At 37.1% G+C, this 19,092-nt stretch overlaps 1 protein-coding gene across 4 annotated transcripts in view; it reads right to left on the reverse strand.

Annotated features, from left to right (window-relative positions):
- Window positions 1-4,345: 4,345 nt before the first annotated feature.
- The window catches only part of CBY2 (chibby family member 2), a 34,882-nt gene continuing 20,135 nt past the window's right edge, over window positions 4,346-19,092 (reverse strand). For 2 of the 4 annotated variants that reach the window (XM_074299123.1, XM_074299121.1), the window contains exons 2-3: window positions 15,058-15,107; window positions 4,346-5,725 (exon numbers count right to left, since the gene is read on the reverse strand). In XM_074299123.1, coding sequence (XP_074155224.1) covers window positions 4,505-5,725; window positions 15,058-15,107 — 1,271 coding nt within the window. In that variant the 3' untranslated portion in view covers window positions 4,346-4,504. The remainder of the gene's footprint in view (window positions 5,726-15,057; window positions 15,108-19,092) is intronic. The other 2 variants (XM_074299122.1, XM_074299124.1) reach the window with 1 other exon arrangement.

Consider the following 19,092-nt stretch of genomic DNA (forward strand, 5'->3'; position numbering starts at 1 on the left):
CTTCCCACTTTAGTCTTATTAAAGATAAGACACAAATTAGATTATGTACCCAATAGCTACGGAGGGCTTGAGAAATGGAGACACTGACAATGAAACCTTGGCAGTTATAGGAGAGATCAACAGCATTACACTGAGTCATACAAATATTTATATCAAGTTTTATTCAGAATGGCAGAAATGAATCAAAGTAGATTAACAAAAATGTGTCTATCCTGTGTGTTCAGTGGACAAGTTGTCAATAGCATCAAGCTTCAGGAGCTGGCAAGTCAGAATCCCAGAAGCATCCCACACTGATTTCCCGTAGTGTTTAGGGTATAAACAAAACGTCCTGAGCAAACAGACTTTATTGCTCTCCTTTGGAAATGATGAGGACAACCGACTTCCAGTGATTCTGCCTTACCAAGTTACTGGGGATGGATCCTAATATTTACAGGATTGGGAATTACTACATTTTGCTATTTGGATTGACCTATTTGGGTCCATTTCTATCATTCTAAGTAAATCTTTTATAGAAAAATGCCTTGTAAGATCTTAAAGAAATCACAACAAAGGAATAAGGAGAGGAGCCAGATAAATGAAGAATTCTGGCTATCACCTAGAAAAGGGTGCAATCAGTGGGTATGGGACAGCCAGTTAGTCTGAATCTTGGAGAGAGGTATAAGGGATTTATTATGAATTCTAGGTGAATAGATTGATAGCCAGATTCCCGGGACCTTCCTTCTAAAAAGGACCAAGTACTGCTCTGGAGTCAGCCTCATGAAGACAAACCAGCCATGTTCCCAGTCAATAATCCTCCATATCTGAATAAAGCACTGGAGGAGATTGTGATATTTGATCTGGGCCGGGGGAGAAGGAAGAAAAGATGACGAATTTTTTAAATGAACATAATTCACTGTAGAAAGACCCACTTTTAAAAAAAAGAGAGATAAATTTCACTCTGTCCTACAAAAGGTTAGCTATTCATTCCCCTCTCCCATGCCAAAGGCAACTAATGTATAAAACTGAACCATATGATAAGAGATTGTTTTGAAATAAATCCACCTAGTCCATAAGGGTGACATTTATGGCTTATCTAACTAATTTTTCACCTGCTTAGATACTTCCTGACACAGAAAGTTGACACTGTGAAATAGGAGTCGCATCTCTGAGCTCCTGAGGCTTGCTGAGAAAGTGTCTGGCCGCTATTATGTAGATTAATTTGAGTTAGATAAATATTTGTAACACCAAATTCTGGATATTGAGTCTTCCGTCTGCTCAGCTGTCTGGAAAACACTGAAGTCAATTTGCTTTCATCACAAAACTGGGCAAACCCATATCCCTGGGGTTACTAAATTGCCTTAAATAGAGGTGTTTGTATTGCAGTGACATTTTGAACCAGGTGCATTTACCAAATTTGAGAAAGGAAACCCTGCAAAGGGACAGCGACCTGCTAGCAGCAAACTGGAATTAATCCTATTTGTTCAGATTGCTAGAGCAATGGGGAAACAAATGACTGGGGCTCTGTGTGTACATCACTCATTCCCTACACCTGTGGCAAGAGTAAATGGACCAATAGGGGAAGATTTTTCTTTCAGAGTCATGGACTTGCCAAAAGAAATGATCCCTTTTCAGCTTGCCATCCTTCATTCAGAGTTACTAGCTGGCTTTAGATCAAATCTGATAAACTCAGAAATGAAGTAGTCCAGGATAGTGATCTGTGGAGCAAGGGAGAGGCAGACGGTGTGACTGTTTAGAGCAGTTACATCTCAAATAAAATGCTTTCTGAGCTCAACAGCATTTATCCACACCCATCTCTTAATGCTTGCATTTTCCATTTTTGCCTTTTGAAAAAGTGTTTATCTGCCATAGCTAGCTGCCTCTTTGACTTACCATTTTAATAGAACATGGGTTAATAGAAAATCGGAAGACTGACAACTGTGGTCATTCCCTTGTGGGTAATTTTGTCCAACAGAGACTTTGAGAAACTTTATTGTAAACACAAGTGATGACTTCTGGAAAAATTAATACCTGCAAGAGACAGTGAGTGATTTTGACATTTAAAAATCTAAATATTTATAAAAAGTAACATTTAAAAATGCCCCTCATTGGGAATTCCCTACATTTTGCATCTTAAAGGATAATTGTCTTTATCTATACTTAGTCTTGACTCTGAAATAAGAGTAAGGATATCTAGATTTCAGTCTCACCTTTGTTACTTGGTTTCCTCATTTGTAAAATGGAAATGACACACAGTGAAGTTAAAGGATCTGAATTCTCACTCCTAGCTTTGCCATTTAGCAACCTATGTGATTTTGAGCCATTTTCTGGGCTTCTGTTGTCTCATATATAAAATCGAAGAATTGGTACCAATGATTCCAGATGACTGATGTTGAAATATGCACCTACTTTTTTGAAAGCGAACACAATGAATTCAAGATGCAGAAGAAAATATATGTATTTTTCAGACGCAACCAATGTGGGAATTTGTTTTCTTGATTGTAAATGTTTATTTAAAAGGATTTTTTTTTCTTCCTTATGGGGCAAGAGGAAAAGCAGAGATAGGAAGAAAGGAAAAAAGAAGGGAGAAAAGAAGGGAAAAGAAAAAGAAAGAAAAAAGAAAGGAAGGAAGAAAGGAAGGAAGGAAGGAAGGAAGGAAGGAAGGAAGGAAGGAAGGAAGGAAGGAAGGAAGGAAGGAAGGAAGGAAGGAAGGAAGGGAGGGAGGGAAGGAGGAAGGGAAGGAGGAAGGGAGGGAGCAAGGGAGGAAGGGAGGAAGAAAGGAAGGGTTATTCAGCCTTTTTTTTTTTTTTTTTTTTAATTCAGAGAAGGGAAGACAGACCTGTATTTGGGAGTAAAGAAGACAAGAGCTCAAATATACAGCCGCAGATACTTACTAGCTTTGTTATTCTGGGCAAGTCTCTTAACCTCTGTGCTTCAGTATTGTTATTAATAAAAGGAGAATATTAATACCAGCTTCCTCATGGAACTGTGATGATCAAATGAACTAAAGTTCAAAGAGTTTTGCAAACCTTAAAGCATTAGATAAATGTTACCTATCATCATTACTCTTAAGCACAGACAGATAGAACAGCTTTGAAAGCTATGGAGCTGAGCATAGTAAATACTTCAAGAAGCAAAATTTCCCTAACAGAGAGCTGCAATATTTTCTTTTTCTGTTCTGTTCTGCATATGGAAATGCCAGTTTTATTTGGTATTTTTAACTTCAAATTTAAAAAACAAAACAAAATATGGGGATTAAATGGTCCCTCCCATCCCTTCTAGCTTCAAATCCATGCTTCTACATTTCTAATAAATTTAGACTTTCTTCTTTTGCCTTTTTCTTCATAAGCCCTCAAGGGTGCCTCCCAATTGATTGGACCCTATAATGTCTACGTTTGTAAAATGGGAACTTTAGCTTAGCTCACATTTATAAAGAACCTTAAGATTTGCAAAAGTGCTTTATGTAAATTGTCTCATTCAATCCCTCACAACAAAAGTGCTATTGTCCCCATTTTTACACAAGAGGAAACTGAGGGTCTGAGGAAAGTGGCATGTCCAAGGTCACACAGCTAACAAGCATCAAAGGTAAAACTTGAATATGGATATTCCTAATTCCAAGTCTAATACTCCATTATGCCAATTAATTTTTGTAAATTCTATCATTTGTTGAATAGTTTCAAAGGTAAAACTTGAATATGGATATTCCTAATTCCAAGTCTAATACTCCATTATGCCAATTAATTTTTGTAAATTCTATCATTTGTTGAATAGTTAACTGTGCTTCCAGGCACCCTCCAAAGGCATCTCTGCTTGACTCCTTGTTTATTCCAAGGATTGTACCCTCCTCCCAGTTATCAGGGAGATACATTGAGCCCACAATGAAGATGACCTGGCGTGGGGGCTAGTGGTACCAAGGGAACAAGATGGGACAAAAAAGGGAGGCAAACGCGTGATTAAATAGCAGAGTTCTAAGAGGACAACTGGGGCTGACAGAGAGCTGACAATATTCTGCGGAGCACAAAAATGACTGAGCTTAGGACTTACTTGACAAGTATTATTATAAATTATTGTACTATAAATTTATTTATAATGTTTATATTTATATATAAATTTAATATATAAAATATATAATTATATATAAATTTATTTATAAATAATTATAAATATATTATACATTATTATAAAAAAGGAAGCTCCCAGGTGGCTCATTTTCTACTCCCGCTGCTCTCTCCTAGGAGAGGCTCCTCTTTCCATCTCGTCTCCATAGAACATCCCGGAGCGACTCTGGGATCATTTTGTGAAGTTTACCCTGAGAGAAACGCTCGTTACAACCCTACTAGTGAAATAACTCTCTCAGGCCAGTCTCCCAAACTCTTCCTCATGCCTTTATTACTTCTCTGGCATCAAGGGGGCCAATAATATGCTCTTTCCATAGGCACGAACTCCAGAGGGAAAGGGGCCGGGGAAAGGGGAGGAAGCTCTATTTAGTGGGCGCCCCCGAGCTCTGGGCCTTGGGGCCTTCCAGCCCTCACACCCTGCCGGGCTTCTTGGGCTCCTTGTTCTTGGAGGGCATGAAGGCATATAACTCTTCCACGAGCATCTCCATCCTGGCAGTGACTTCTGTCACCGTGTCGATCACCAGCTTCTGCTGCAGTTTCAGCTTGTTGTTCTCCCACAGGGCCTTGTTCTCCTCTTGGAAGGCCCGGTGCTCCTCTCTCAGGAGCTGGAGGGTCCGGTTCTCCTCGTGCAGGATCCGGTTCTCCTCCCTCAAGGCGTGCAGGCTCTGATTCTCCTCCCGAAGCGCCTGCAGGGCTTGGTTCATTTCCCGAAGTAGCTGCAGAGACTGGGCCTCCTCCTGGAGGCCCGGCACAGCCTTGATATCCTCGAGAGGGATGGAGAGGTTGTTGACCAGCTCCCGAAGGGCTCGAAGGGCTTTGCTGTCATCGTGGAGGGTCGGCGGCCCTTTGGGTTCTTCGCACGGAGGGATGGTGCTCTCCCCCGCCTGCCTCGAAGCACTGTGGACCTCGTCTTGAGGAGATGGGGGGCCCTTCGTTTCCTCCTGGGGGTTCGTCTTTTGCTCCGGATGCGGCCAGTGAGCCTTTCGCTGTTCCAAGAGGAGCTGTAGGGCCCTGTTCTCCTCCCGGAGAAACTGCAGCGTGGCGCTTTCCTTCTTGTGCACCTGCATCGCTGTATTGTCCTTCTTCAGGACCTGGAGGGCCGTGTTGTCCTTTTGGATCAGAACGGACGAAGCCGCTCCGGCCGCCCTCCCCAGCTCACCTTTGTTCTCTTCCCTGTTCTCCTCCCAGAAGGCCTGGAGAATTTTGTTCTCCTTTCGCAAGACTTTGTTCTCCTCGCGGAGGGACTTGTTCTCCTCGCGCAGGGACTTGTTCTCCTCTTGCAGGATGTATTCCTTGGCCAGCCTCTTGTGATGCAGCTTATGATGGAAAGACGAGGTGGGGGAGAAATGCGGCGATTGCAAGCGGCAGTTCTCATTCACCCATCTCCCGTCCTGGAAGACGAACATCTCATCGCTCAGCTGAACCCGTGGCAGGTTGTAGTCCACGTCCAGCTCTGCCTGTGATGTGGGGTGCTCCATGCCGTCACAGATGGGAGCAGAGGAGAAGCGGTTCAGTGGGTATGAGTGTTGGCTTGCAGTTCTTCGGCTTCCTCTAGGCGTGGAGGCCTGTACTGGGCACCTTGGCACGGAGTACAAATTATGGATCTGGAGAAAAGGCTCAACTGAGCCCCGCTGTGGAGCAGAATAAAGGGACACGTAAAGCTTTGGTGAGGAATTCTGACCCACCCAGAGCTGACTGACGTACCCAGATAAAGGAGACACACTTAAGAGGAAGGGGAGGAGAGCTGGACTCTAAAACGATGAAGATCTGGGAGTTTCAGGCCCAGTTCTGACCTTTAGAATTGTAGGATTTCGCTCTGGAAGTTGAGCTTATTTGGTGCAATTTGATATCTTGCCACGGACCCAATTGGCTTTGGTATGGAGTACAAATTATAGATCTGAGAAAAGGCTCAACTGAGCTCCGCTCTGGAGCAGAATAAAGGGACATGAAGCTTTGGTGAGGAAATCTTACTTCCATCTGGAAGGGTCCTGTGAGCTTGAGTGCAATCTGATATCTTGCCACTGGACCCAGTTGGCTTTGGAGGGGAAAGTGACCTTGCAGCCTCCCTCACTTAAACCCAATTCACATCACCTCTCTGATATCATGGTCCTCTCCGAGGAAGGAAGGACAAACAACAGTTCTTTTAACAGATGAGAAAGCTAAATGCAAATACTTGGTCCTACCCAGATGCTTTCTCATTCTCTTCCTCAACAGATCCACTTCAAATTAAATCTAAGTTGTCTTGAGGAACAGGAACTGAGCCTTAGCCAGGAGATACTCACCTTTTGCATTGCATTTCCTGTGACATCTAGGAAAGTATTGGGGAAACCCCATATCTTATGGCTCCATTTTACTTCCCAGATTTGTATCCATCACTGCACTCCCTTCTCTTGCATTCATTCTGCATTCTAGCAAATGGAACTCCTTACTTCCCCCTGATCTCATCTTTCCCTTGCTCACCAGCATGATTTTGCTGTCCCTCATTGTTGGAATAAACTCTTCATATCCCTGTTGCAATCCTTCTCTTCTTTTAAGACTGACTCAAAAGACTTCCCTAATCTCCCTAGCTAGAAATGGCTTCTCCCCTCCTTGAATCTTTAATGACTTAGTTTCACTTGTATGCACTTTTAAAAATGCCTAATTCTAATTTATGTTATAATTATTAGTGATTATGGTTCAACCACCACTACTACCCAATTATTGTAAACTCCCTGAAGGCAAGGGCTTACTTAGCACAATGCTTTGTACATAGTAAAAAAGCAAATCTGAAACTTTCAATAGAAAGTATGCTTTTGGTTGGTAAGGACTGCTTGGGGGTTTTGTCTTTGCATCTCCAGTGCCTAGCATGTTCCTTACATGTAGTGGGTATTTAATAATGATTTTTGGGTAAGAGAGAACTGAATTCAGTTACCCAATAAGCACTGAGTAGGAATCTGAAATATATCAGACACTGAGCCAAAACTTGAGAGTGCTATAAAGAAAAAAAATTTAACAGTCCCTACCCTCAAGAAATTTACATTCTCATATAGAAAATATTATCATACATCTATATACATATATGATGCATTCTATATAAAATTAAGTCAAGTAGTGCTTTGTTGCACGTTGAGATCACCTTAGATGGAAGTACCCACATTGGAGACTCCAGCATTTGCTTCTTGGATTTCTGCATTTCAAAATCATATCCTTTTGAATGAGAGTAGCCCCTTTCTACTGGCTATATAGCTAAAACTGCCTCTCTCTTCTCTCTCTCTGTCCCTCCCTCCCTCCCTGTGTGTGTGTGTGTGTGTGTGTGTGAATCTCTGTCTGTTGCTCTGTCTGTGTGTGTGTCTCTTTTCTGTTTCTGTCTCTTTTTTCTATGTGTGTGTGTGTGTTTATCTCCATTTCTTTCTCTTGCTGTCTCTTGACTCTCTCTGTTATCTTCCTCTGCCTTTGTCTGTCTGTCTCTAATTTTCCTCTCTACCCAGTGTAATCCAGGAATAAACATTTGGTCTTATGAAACTGCAGCATGAACACATGCTAGTTGGGTGGGATAAAAGGCTACCTTCTCTTTCCTTTTAGATCCTATGCACCCAAGAAATGGATTTGAGATTTTGGTTTGTTTCATTTGTCTTTTTCAGGTCTAGTTGCAGGGAGTGAAGTCCCCAGATTCATGATATTAAAATTATGGTGATCTTGAAGAAGTTTAATATCTATAATCTATAAGAATATTATGAAAATATATAAAATCATCATATGTAGAAGGGCAATTTTCTGTAGGATGTGATGCTTGATCTTAAGATGAATTTGAAAGAAACCAGGGAAAAAGAGAAAGATAGAGAGAGAGAGAGAGAGAGAGAGAGAGAGAGAGAGAGAGAGAGAGAGAATGAATTCCTAATACCGTAGCATTGGGGTGGAAATTACAAAGTCACAGAAAAGAGAGATGGAGTGTTACAGGTGAGGAACAGTAAATAAGTCAAATATAGCTGGATTGTAGAGTTCAAGAAATGAAGTACTATGTAAAAAGGCTGGAAATATATAGAAAGGTTCCAGGTTGTAAAGATCTTTAAATGTCAAATGTCACACTTTACATTTGATGGTAAAGACAATGGGAATTATTGAAATTTATTGATTGGGGAGGAGGGGCAATCAACATAGGTCTATAATTTGGGAAAAATCATTTTGGCAGAATAATAGAGGTTGGTTTGAAGGGTTAAGAGACATGTGGCAGGGAGTTCAATAGCAAAACTATTGCTGTAGTCCAGATGAGAGGTGATGAGACATAGATGGTTGTATGAATGAAGGAAAGGGATGAATGTGAAAGTTACTGTTAACAAGGAAACTATAATAACTATAATTGATTAGGTATAGGAGATGTGTGAAAGTGAAGATCCAAAGATGATAGTGAGGTGTGGAACTCTTGGTGACTGGAAGGATGATCATGGCTCTTCAGCAGAAGTAAAAAAATTCGGAGAAAAATGGAAAAACAAGGAAATTTGGAAGAAGTGGATTTTACAATGATGATGATGATGATGATACTACTACTACTACTACTATTACTACTACTACTACTACTACTAATAATAATAATGATGATGATGATGAATTAGCTTTTGGAAATGTTGAATTTAAGATACCTAAGGCCCTTTAGTTCAAAATGTCTGATATGTCACTGGAAATAATGAACTATTTCATATAGGAAATAAGAAATTAGAGCTAAATATATAGATCTGGGAGTCATAGGCATAGAGATGGCCATTGATACCATGGGAGCTAATAAGATCACAAAACTAGATAGTATGGAGTAAAAAAGAGAAAATACAGAGCAGAGCCTAAAGGGTCAGCCAATGAGTGCAGCTTGACTTATAAATGTGGATGCATCAAAGAAGACTGACAAATGATCAAATAAGTAGCAGGCATGAAAGCTCAGAGGGGAGAGAGTATCTTGACGAGAAAGACATTCATCAGTGTCAAGTCCCAAGAGATGTCAAGAAGTAGAAGATTGAAAAGAGATTATTACTAGCTTAAGAGACAGAAGTTTCAATTGAATGAGGTCAAAAACCAGAATGCAGAATGTATATGAGAGGGATGCACAAAGAGAAAATGGAGGGACAGAGTGGAATAGATTTTTCCAAAGGGTTTAGTTGAGAAGAGAGGAGAGATTATAAAATGAAAGTTATTGAGGGAAGAAGGAAGCAAGGTCTCAGTGAATTCCAGAAAGCGGAGCAATAGAAGAAATCTTACATGGAGTTTGCACCAGAGAATACTGTGGAAAGAGCAGAGAGATATGAAGTAGGGCATCAGGAAAGATTGAGGTAGGTGGGAATGAAGGAAATGGCAACTGGGGTTTGGGGGAGGAATTTATTCTTTTTTTTTTTTTTAGTTATACATGTACAATCATTTAAATATATTTCCATATGAGTCATGTTGGGAAAGAAAAATCAGAACAAAAGGGAAAAACCATGAGGGGAAAAAAGACAAAACAAAACAAAACAAAAAACTGGAAATAATAAGCTTTGATCCATATTCAGTCTCCATAGTTATTTCTCTGGATGTGGATGGCATTTTCCATGAGGGATTTATTCTTTATCAAATTAGGGGTTTTATCACTAGGTTGAGAAGAGAATATAAGGGATAGGATTGCTCTAACCTCTGGAAAATGAGATCAGGTAGAGTTATCAGTGAGGTCTCTGAAGAAAGCTGATGATTAGATTTTCTGATTTCACACAATCCTCTCCTATTCAAACTACTGGTATGATGTGTTCCACAAATTCATTTCACAATAGGAATGACTAACTGATAATGTATCCTGATAATACCCCTTCCTTTAGGGTAGGGTAATGTGGATAGGAAGGATTATTTGGAAGTCTACTGAGAAGACAGGATTGATATTTTCCTATCTTGTCTAGGATCTGCTTGAGTTTGGGGTCTTGGGTTTTGAAAGTCTAGAGAAGTCCAGAAGAAAGGACTGGTCTCACTGACAGAAACATTCATATATGATCCTAGAGGTAATAAAAAGTCAATGAGTTTATTGAGAAAGGTAATAACATGGTCAAGCATGTACATTATGAAAAATACTTTGGTGATCATTTTGAAGATACATTGGAAGTAGGAAGTGATTTGAGGCAGGGAGACCAAACAGAAAGTTATGCAATGATCCAGGCCAGAGATAATGAGAATTCTTGGTCATGTGTCCAATAGTATGAAAGAAAACCCTTTCTTCCATCCCTATAACCTTTCAAACCTCTTAAATAGGAATTATGTCTAAGAAACAAAACAATTTTGGCTCTCTCCATAGTCTGACATCAAGAAACCAAAGCAGGTAACATCTCAATGAGCTAACAGTAGAAAATGCTAATCCTTAAAACCATACCTACTCCTTTCCTCACTAGCAATCACACTGGCAGAGCTGTATCAGGTAATTCATTGCTTGCAATCGAACTCAATTCTGCCCCATTCTTCATCTTGATGCTGCACAAAACCAAAAGCCAATAGTTTGTTTTAACTGGGATGGCTGTGTGGCAATGCTTTGTGCTGTTATCAGTTCTTATTGAGAGGTCTGAGGAACAGAAGGAACTGGAACAAAAAGCCAGTTGGAGGATGACTCTTTACCAGACCTGAGAGAAAGAGGATCACTATCCTTCCAGGACCAGTTCTGTATCTGCAAAAGTCACTTGAGGCAGAGATAGAAACTGGTGAAATATAAATCCTTTATCATGGGAGAAGACTCAGATAGCTTTGAGATCCATCTCAAAGATCCATCTACCTGATTCTTTTTGAAAAGAAAATGAATCAGTATCTGATGAGATAAATAACACCAGTCCAAAAAAAAAAGCTTGGAACCAATAAAGAATGTTCCTAATTTTTTAAAAAGATAATAATTGTAAACTCAGTATTTATAGGCCTTAAAGCAGAAATAATCAACATAGGAGAAAAACTTAAAGTCGTGGTGAGAAGCTTTATATGAGAAATAAAAGAATGAATAACTGGTTAATATCTCAAATATACAAAAGTGAAAAAATAGTTTGAAAAGAAAAAAAAGCATAAAGTAGTAATTTAGAAAGAAAATATGATCTGTATATAAATAAAAACTGATTTAGAAGGCAGGATACATAAACACAACTTAAGTATTATGTCTCCAAAAGAGCATAAGTCAAAAAACCTGAATGGCACAATGCAGGAAATGAGAAAACTGCCCAGAACTTCTGAGCAAAGAAAACAAAATGCCAATAAAAAAATCCACAGATTACCTCCAGAAAATCAAAAATACAAATAAAATAATAAACATAATTATAACAATAAATGCACAATTTATTATTCTAAATGTAATATATTTATATAATACCTAAGTGCTACAATCTCCAATTTGGTTGTTAAATTGAATAAAATAAAAAATTCAATTAACAATCAGGAGAAAGAAATTCAGAGATGATGGAAAAGAAATGTGAATGACATTAGACTAATCTTCACCTGCCAGAAGTTATTGAAGAGAATGGATTAATGAGTTCCCATAGAGCAAGGGCTTTTAAGATTTAATATAAGATGACATCTTGAGTCTGGTCATTAATGAAAAAAAATTATGGATGTTTTATAAAAACAGATATTTGAATCATTCCTACAAAGAAAAACAACAGATCTGAGCAGATAATTTGCTTTGCAAACACCCCAGATAATAAAAATACAAGAAAGGAAAAGAAATCCAAAATTAATAAAGCATAAACTACAAAATTAATTATCCCAGGGGGAAAAATTAAAAAAAAAAACTTTTAAAAGGAAGTCATAGATGAGGTTGACACTACAACACTAGAAACAAGAATAAAAAACCATAGAGATGATTAAAAGATTTCTTTTTAGCAGTATATGAAGGAGATTGGAGTGAAAACAGAAGTCAAATAAAAGAACGGTAGGGGAACAATCCTAAAACTTCATGGACTATACTTCACACCCACAACACACTGTCCCTTCAAATGAATCAGTGTTTACAGAAGAACTAAATTGCAGAATGGGAGGGTATATAAAAAGAGAGAGGGAAACAACATAGATTACAATATGTGATGTTACCTAATCAAGTTAAAGGTAAACCATGGAGGGATTCTGTATTCTCCCATGAAGGAAAGTCTGTAGGAGAATGAGTGAGGAGGCAAAGAGTTGGATTGAATAATGGAGAAAAAGAAACAGGAAAATCTTGTTTCAGTGGTGGGAGGGAATCCCACCAAATATGCTTCCATGAAAAAGCAAAGATATTCTATAAATGGACCATGGAATTGATATAATTTTCAGCAATCTAGTCCTGTCTCAGGAGGAGGGAAATCTGGGAGCAACTGACAGACAGAAGGAGGTGGGGAGGAAAATTGATCCAGAGATGATTACATGGTATACGTGTGTGGGGGAGGAATTCTCATGGGAAAGGGAAAGGCTAATAATGAAGTACACAGTCAGGGACATGGGAAATTCCTAACATGAGACAATATTTTTAAGCTTCATATCTGGTTGAATCATTTAGTCTTGTCCACCTCTTCATGACCCCATTTGGCGGTTATCATACGGGACTAGTTTATCATATCATTTCCTTGCTCATTTTATGGATGAATAAACTGAGGCAAATAGGGTTAAGTGACTTGTTCAGGCCATGTAGCTAGTAAGTTTCTGAGGCTAAATTTGAACTCATCAACGTGAGTCTTCCTGACTCTAAGCCTGGCACTTTCCACAATTACATCTAGCTGTCCCATTATCCTCTATATCAGAAGTGTCAAAGATCCAGCCCATCCAGTGGTCCTCAAACTTTTTAAATAGGGGCCAGTTCACTGTCCTTCAGACTGTGGAGGCCGAGACTATAATAAAAACAAAAGCTCACACTCTGACTCCATCCCTCAGTCCATTTGCCATAACCTGGCAGGCCGCATAAATGTCCTCAGCAGGCCAAGTCTGGCCCTCGGGCCATAGTTTGAGAACCCCTGCTAAACCAATCAAAATATTATTGGTAAATATTTAACCAAAGAAATAAAAATGCAATAGAACATAATGTTAACATATGGTTACTAAGTCAATATGTGATCTCTTGGAATCCTTATATGTGAGTTAGTGAGCCCCATTTCTACTTGAGCACAGAAAAGCAGAAACTGATTTTTCTGAGAGTGATGCACAAGGGAAAAAGGCAACCAGAGGCCAAAACTATTTAGAAGAGAGGTACCTTAGAAGCTTTATTTCACATAGAATGCAAGACTAATGAAAGAATAAATAAGTTTAAGGATGATTAATGAAAGAATGAAGAGGAAAAGATACAGGAAGATGAAAGTTTAAAAAATAACAAAACAAATTGAAAGGGAAAAGAGGCAAAATAATTTTACTTGACTACTTGAGAAGGGAAAAAAGAGGGAAAAAATTAAATAACTAGATCAAAGGAATAAAGGAAAAAAAGAACAAATAAATTGAGCAAAATTCCAAAAGCTAGGGGAAAGGGTAACAAAATGGAGGAAGGAGAAGAAGTTGGGAAAGTTGGGAATAAATAGCCTCAAGTAAATTAGCCTAAAATCACTGAAGGGACAAAGTGCTGTCTTTACAAAGGAAAAGGAGAAAAACACTTAACTTGGGGAGGAAGGAAACAAATGTTAGAGACAAATAGAAGAAAAATTAAATCTAACTCATAAGTTTAAATATGAATGGCTTAAACAATCTAATTAAATAAAAAAGTAACAGATTGTATAAGAAAAACAAAATCCCATAATCTGTTGCTTGCAAGAACTACATCTAAAAAGTAAAAACATATTACAGAATAAAAATGAGCTTTTAACACAAAATTTTCTATGCTCCAGGTGAAGCCAAAAACCAGCAAGAGTTGTAATTATGTTATCAAAGTAAAAAATAATAGCAATTCATAACTGAAAAAGAGAAATAAGTAAACAGTGTTATACTAAAAGAAACCCTAGAGAACAAGTCAATATAAATATTTAGTTTACATGCTCCAAATTCCTTAAATTCACAAAGGAAAAACTAACAATTACAAAAAAAATAGTAATACAATCGTGTAATTTTTGTTTGGGGCAAATCTAACAAAAAGAAAAAAATATGGAATTGAGCAAATTGCTGGGAAAATTAAAACAAACAATTATGAGATCTGAGTGAGACTGTTAAAACATATATGTATGTGTTTGAGAGTGTGTGTATACATATATGCACACATGTTTTGCATGTATGATGTAATATGATTTTGTGGTCCCCTGATCTCAGGGGGGACTGTTAAATCAGTAATCCTAAATCTTCTGGTTTTAGAGGCTGCTTCAGGAAACTCCCACGTCCAATCTGTCTGATTCTGAATAGACCACTGCTCAGTCAAATAGTTTCTGACCTCAGAATAGTCCTACAGATCAAACTCCTGAGACAGAAGTGAATAAACCACTCCTCAGTTCATTGCTGACTGTCAGATAGATAATCTGTTGGTCAGTGATAACCAAATTCCAGACATCACTCCTCTTGGACATAGAATTAGCATGTCAATGATAAAAAGCTGGATAAATGGGTCTCCTCTCTGTTAGAATTTTGCTAATTTCTTTTGGAATTCAGCCCACTTGTAATGGCATTACAATTATAATAAACTTTGCCCCTTGACTAGGAAATGGATTCAAGTCTGCAAATTCTTTTCTATATACTTTTTTACATATAACCCCAATCTTTTAGGGTTTGCATTCCCAACATTAACATGCAATAACATTTCCTAACACTCTGTGGATCTTTTACAAAAAAATGACCATGCATTAGGGCATAGATATATTGCAAATAATTGTTAAAAAATAGAAATAGTAAACACATCCTATAGACACCATAATACAATAAAAAGAGTAATTGGCAGTATAAGGAAAATAAAAACAAAAGATACAGACTCCCAAATGGAGACTTAATAATGAAATACTAAGTAATGAGTGAGTCAAAGAAAAAAATTTAAAAAACAATAATTATGTGGAAAACATTGATAATGATTTAAACATACCACAAATTTTGAGTTGCAGCTAAAGGAGCCCTCAGAGGAAAAGCTATATTCTGAAAAACATACATTAACAAAATAGAGAAGGAAAGGATTAATGAATTAAATATGTAATATAAAAATTTAGAAAACCAACAAATAATCAAACCTAAAATCAACACTAAGAAAAAGATGCTAAAAATTGGAGGAGAAATAGATATACTAGAACCTCTCACTCCCAAAAAAAGAACCTCTAGAAATGATTATTAAAAGTAAAAAGAACTTTAGCTGATTAAAAAATGGTAATAAATCAAATAAAAAAAAAGAAAAAAGAAAAACCATTACAAAACCAGAAAAAATGAAAAAAAAAGTTATTAGAACCAATTATGGATAATTATTTTCTACTAAAATTGAAAACAAAAGAAATATAAGGATTCTACAAAGATAAAAAATACCCAAACTAACAGAAAATCAAATTATCCAATTTCAGAAAAAGAAATAGAATTCACTTTTAAGAAACTATCAAAGAAGTGATAAAGCCCTGAATTTAAGTAGCGGCTGTGTGAGTGGAAAAAGTTGAATTATGTGAACCATAAATGTCATTAAAGACATAAAGGACAAAATTACATAATTTGACTGAATATGTGGGGAGGAAAAGTGAAAAACTGAGAAATAACAGAGGTAACTAACCTCAATAACTAGAAAGATGATAATTACCTTGATAGTATAAGAGGAACTCAGAAAGAAGTAGAAAAAGATAATGAGTTCTATTTTGGACATATTGATTGAGATTCTGATGAAACAATATACAATTTGCAGTGTCTAATAGGCAATTCATGATGTCCACACATTAAGAAAAAGACTAAACAAAAGTATTTCTAGAAGCTCCTTTTGCAATAGCAAAGATTTGAAGGAATGCCCATTAGTTGGGAAATGATTGAACAAGTTGTGATATATGATTTTGATGGAATACTGTTATGCTACAAGAAAGGACAAGGAGAATGGTTTCAGAAAAACCTGGAAAGACCTATGTGCGAACTGATGGAAAATTAAGTGAGAAGACCCAGGAGACCATTGCACACAATAGCAGCAATATTATAATGATAATAACCTGTGAAAGATTTAGTTCCTCTGATCAATATAATGATCCAAGATAATTCCAAAGGATCAATGGCAAAACATGCTATCCATGTTCAGAGAGAGAATTGATAAATTTTGAGTGCAGAATGAAGCATGCTTTTTTTTCACTTTATTTTTCTTTCTTTTGCAACATTGCTAATATGGAAATATTTTGCATGACTTCAAATTTAGAATTGATATATTACTTACCTTCTCAATAGGTGAAGGAGCAGCTAAAGAGAGGGAAAAAATTATGGAATTTAAAATGTAAAGAAAAAGTTAAAAGTAAATAATTGCTTTTTTTTTAAAATAGAGAAACTAAGCCAAAAGTGGATAAACACTCTTGAAAAGGGCTCAGCAAGCTCTCATACTAAAGATACCAGTCCTCCCTGAACACTCCATACATCCCTCTGACCATGTTCATTCTTCTCAATAAAATCTGATGCTTCCCTATTACCTACCAGATCAAATATAAACTTTTCTGTTTAGCATTTAAAGTTCCTTATGTGTGGTATGGCAAATACAATTAAAAAATACTCAAGTAAAAAGAGGGGGTCACGCCCTCAGAAGTCAGAGGGGATTATATAGTCACAAACCAAAAGAATCTATGACACCCCCCTCATCGATTAATTCTCACTTCCTGCTTAGTGGCACGAATTTGCCAAATTCCAGTCAGGCTCAAATGGTCAGTTTTACTGTTTGCAGGTGTGTTTTCCTAAATTTATGGATTTATGGTAATCGGTTTCACAAGGTTTATAACTGTTTACTTGAGCCAGTATGAGCATCCTATTTCATTTTCCCAAACCCCTCAGATAAACTGAATTCAAGTTATAGGTTCAATCTACCTTAGTTAATAATTTTATAAGAAACCATATAATCCCCCACAATAAGGAGATTTGTTTAGAGGTAAGTAACTCCATTAAACTAGAATAATCAGAATTAAGTTATAGGTTCAATCTATTTTAGTTAATAATTTTATAAGAAACCACATAATCCCCCACAGTAAGAAAATTTGTTTAGAGGTAAATACTCCATTAAACTAGAATAATCAAGGAAATTTAGTTTAGCTCAGGCTTCCCCTCAATCAACAAATAGAGATTAGTCAGTTTATAGACCTCTTAGAATATCTTCAGGCCATTAAATAGTTAGATTCTTCTCTAAGTAGTAAAGTAAAGATCCAGGAGATCACCTCAGATATTTTTATTAAAAGAGCAAGTCTTTTGTTCTCCTTCCCAAAGCCTTAAGGATTAACAGACCTTTGAAATTGGGTCTGGAATTATCAAGTGACTATTCTGAGAAGTCCTCAGTTTCCCATTACACTCACTTATAACTTATAATAATATCCCTCTCTAATCTTATATCTCATTGCATATTACTACTTCCCTCCATGCACTGCATGGTCCAGTCAATCTGGCCTTTTTTTCTGTTCTTCTACAAGACATTCTATTCTTCCTTCTATGTATTTGTATGCTGATTAACTTTCAGGCTTGACTTGTACTCTCTTCTCCTCTCCATGATTTGGAATTCCTGGCTTCCTCCAATACTCAAATCAATCTTTCGGCATGAGATTTTTCCTAGTGTCTCCTTTCCTCAAAAAAGGTCATTTAGCACCTGATTTACATATGTTTTATACATATCTACTCATCTACCTTTTGTCTTCTGTATCAGCTAAAATCAAGAAACCTATTCTTATGGAGAAAAAAATATTAGATTAGTGACTCTTGAATATTCTAAGTTTATTTAGGCCCACATTAAGAGGTTAATGACCCTCCTTTAAATCAGCTAATCTTTGTTCAAAATAACTAGGTGACCCAATAGAATAAGCATTGGATTGGTCATCAGAAGATTTGGTTTTAAAATCTGCCTTTGTTATTTAGCAACTAATTGTTGTTCAGTTGTGTCCAACTCTTCCCGACTTCATTTGGGGTACTCTTGGCAAAGATTCTAGAATAGTTTGACATTTCTTTCTGCAGCTCATTTGACAGAGAAAACTGAGGCAAATAGGATTAAGTGATTTAATCCAAAATCACACCGCTAGTAATTGTATGAGGCTAGATTTGAACTCAGGAAGATGGATCTTCCTGACAGCAAACCCAGAATTCAATCCACATTATCACTTAGCTGCTCATAATAATAGCTCGCATTTATATGGTACTTCAAGGTTAAAAGTATTATCTTTTCTAATTCTTATGTTGATTCTGTGAACCAGATGTCATAGTGGATAAAGTGTTGAATTTAGAATCAGAAAGACCTGAATTCAAATCCTGTATCTGACACCTACTAATACTTTGTGATTTGGGGCAAATCACTTGACCTCTTTCTGACTCAGTTTTATTACCTGTAAAATGATGGGAGGGATATATAATAGCACCTGTTTCCCAGTATTAGTGAGTTAAAATGTATGTAAAGTACTTTGTAGGAGGTACATAATATTAGCTATAATTCCCATTTTGTAGATGCAAAACTGAGTTCGAAAGATGTTAAATGACTTACCCACACTGAGATAGCTAGTGAAATGTCCTTGGCAGGGTTTGAACTCAGGTATTTGTCACTTCAGTTCTGATGCACTGTGATCATGCATCACTTGGATGAATCACTTATTATCCCTGAACATCTGATTCTTCATCTTTCTTTAAAATAGATATATCTGCTCATGGGATTATCATGAGAAAAGCCCTTTGTAATCTGCAGAGTCCTATAGAAATATGTTATTCTTAGGAGAAGAATAGACCTAAGTTAAGATAAATGGATTTAAATGACAAAAGGATTTTGAGAGGTATTTGAAAGAGATTTGAGCAGGTGGAATAGGATGGGGATAGAATATAAATGCTATAATATATTTTAAATAAGGAAATGATAATAATTATTGTTTACTTTATACCTAATAGATCTCATCTAGATACATTGAAATGCTTTCGGTATATCAATTCTTTGCTTCTTATA

This window comes from Sminthopsis crassicaudata, chromosome 3, assembly GCF_048593235.1.
Source record: "Sminthopsis crassicaudata isolate SCR6 chromosome 3, ASM4859323v1, whole genome shotgun sequence".
In the NCBI taxonomy this organism is placed as follows: domain Eukaryota; kingdom Metazoa; phylum Chordata; class Mammalia; order Dasyuromorphia; family Dasyuridae; genus Sminthopsis; species Sminthopsis crassicaudata.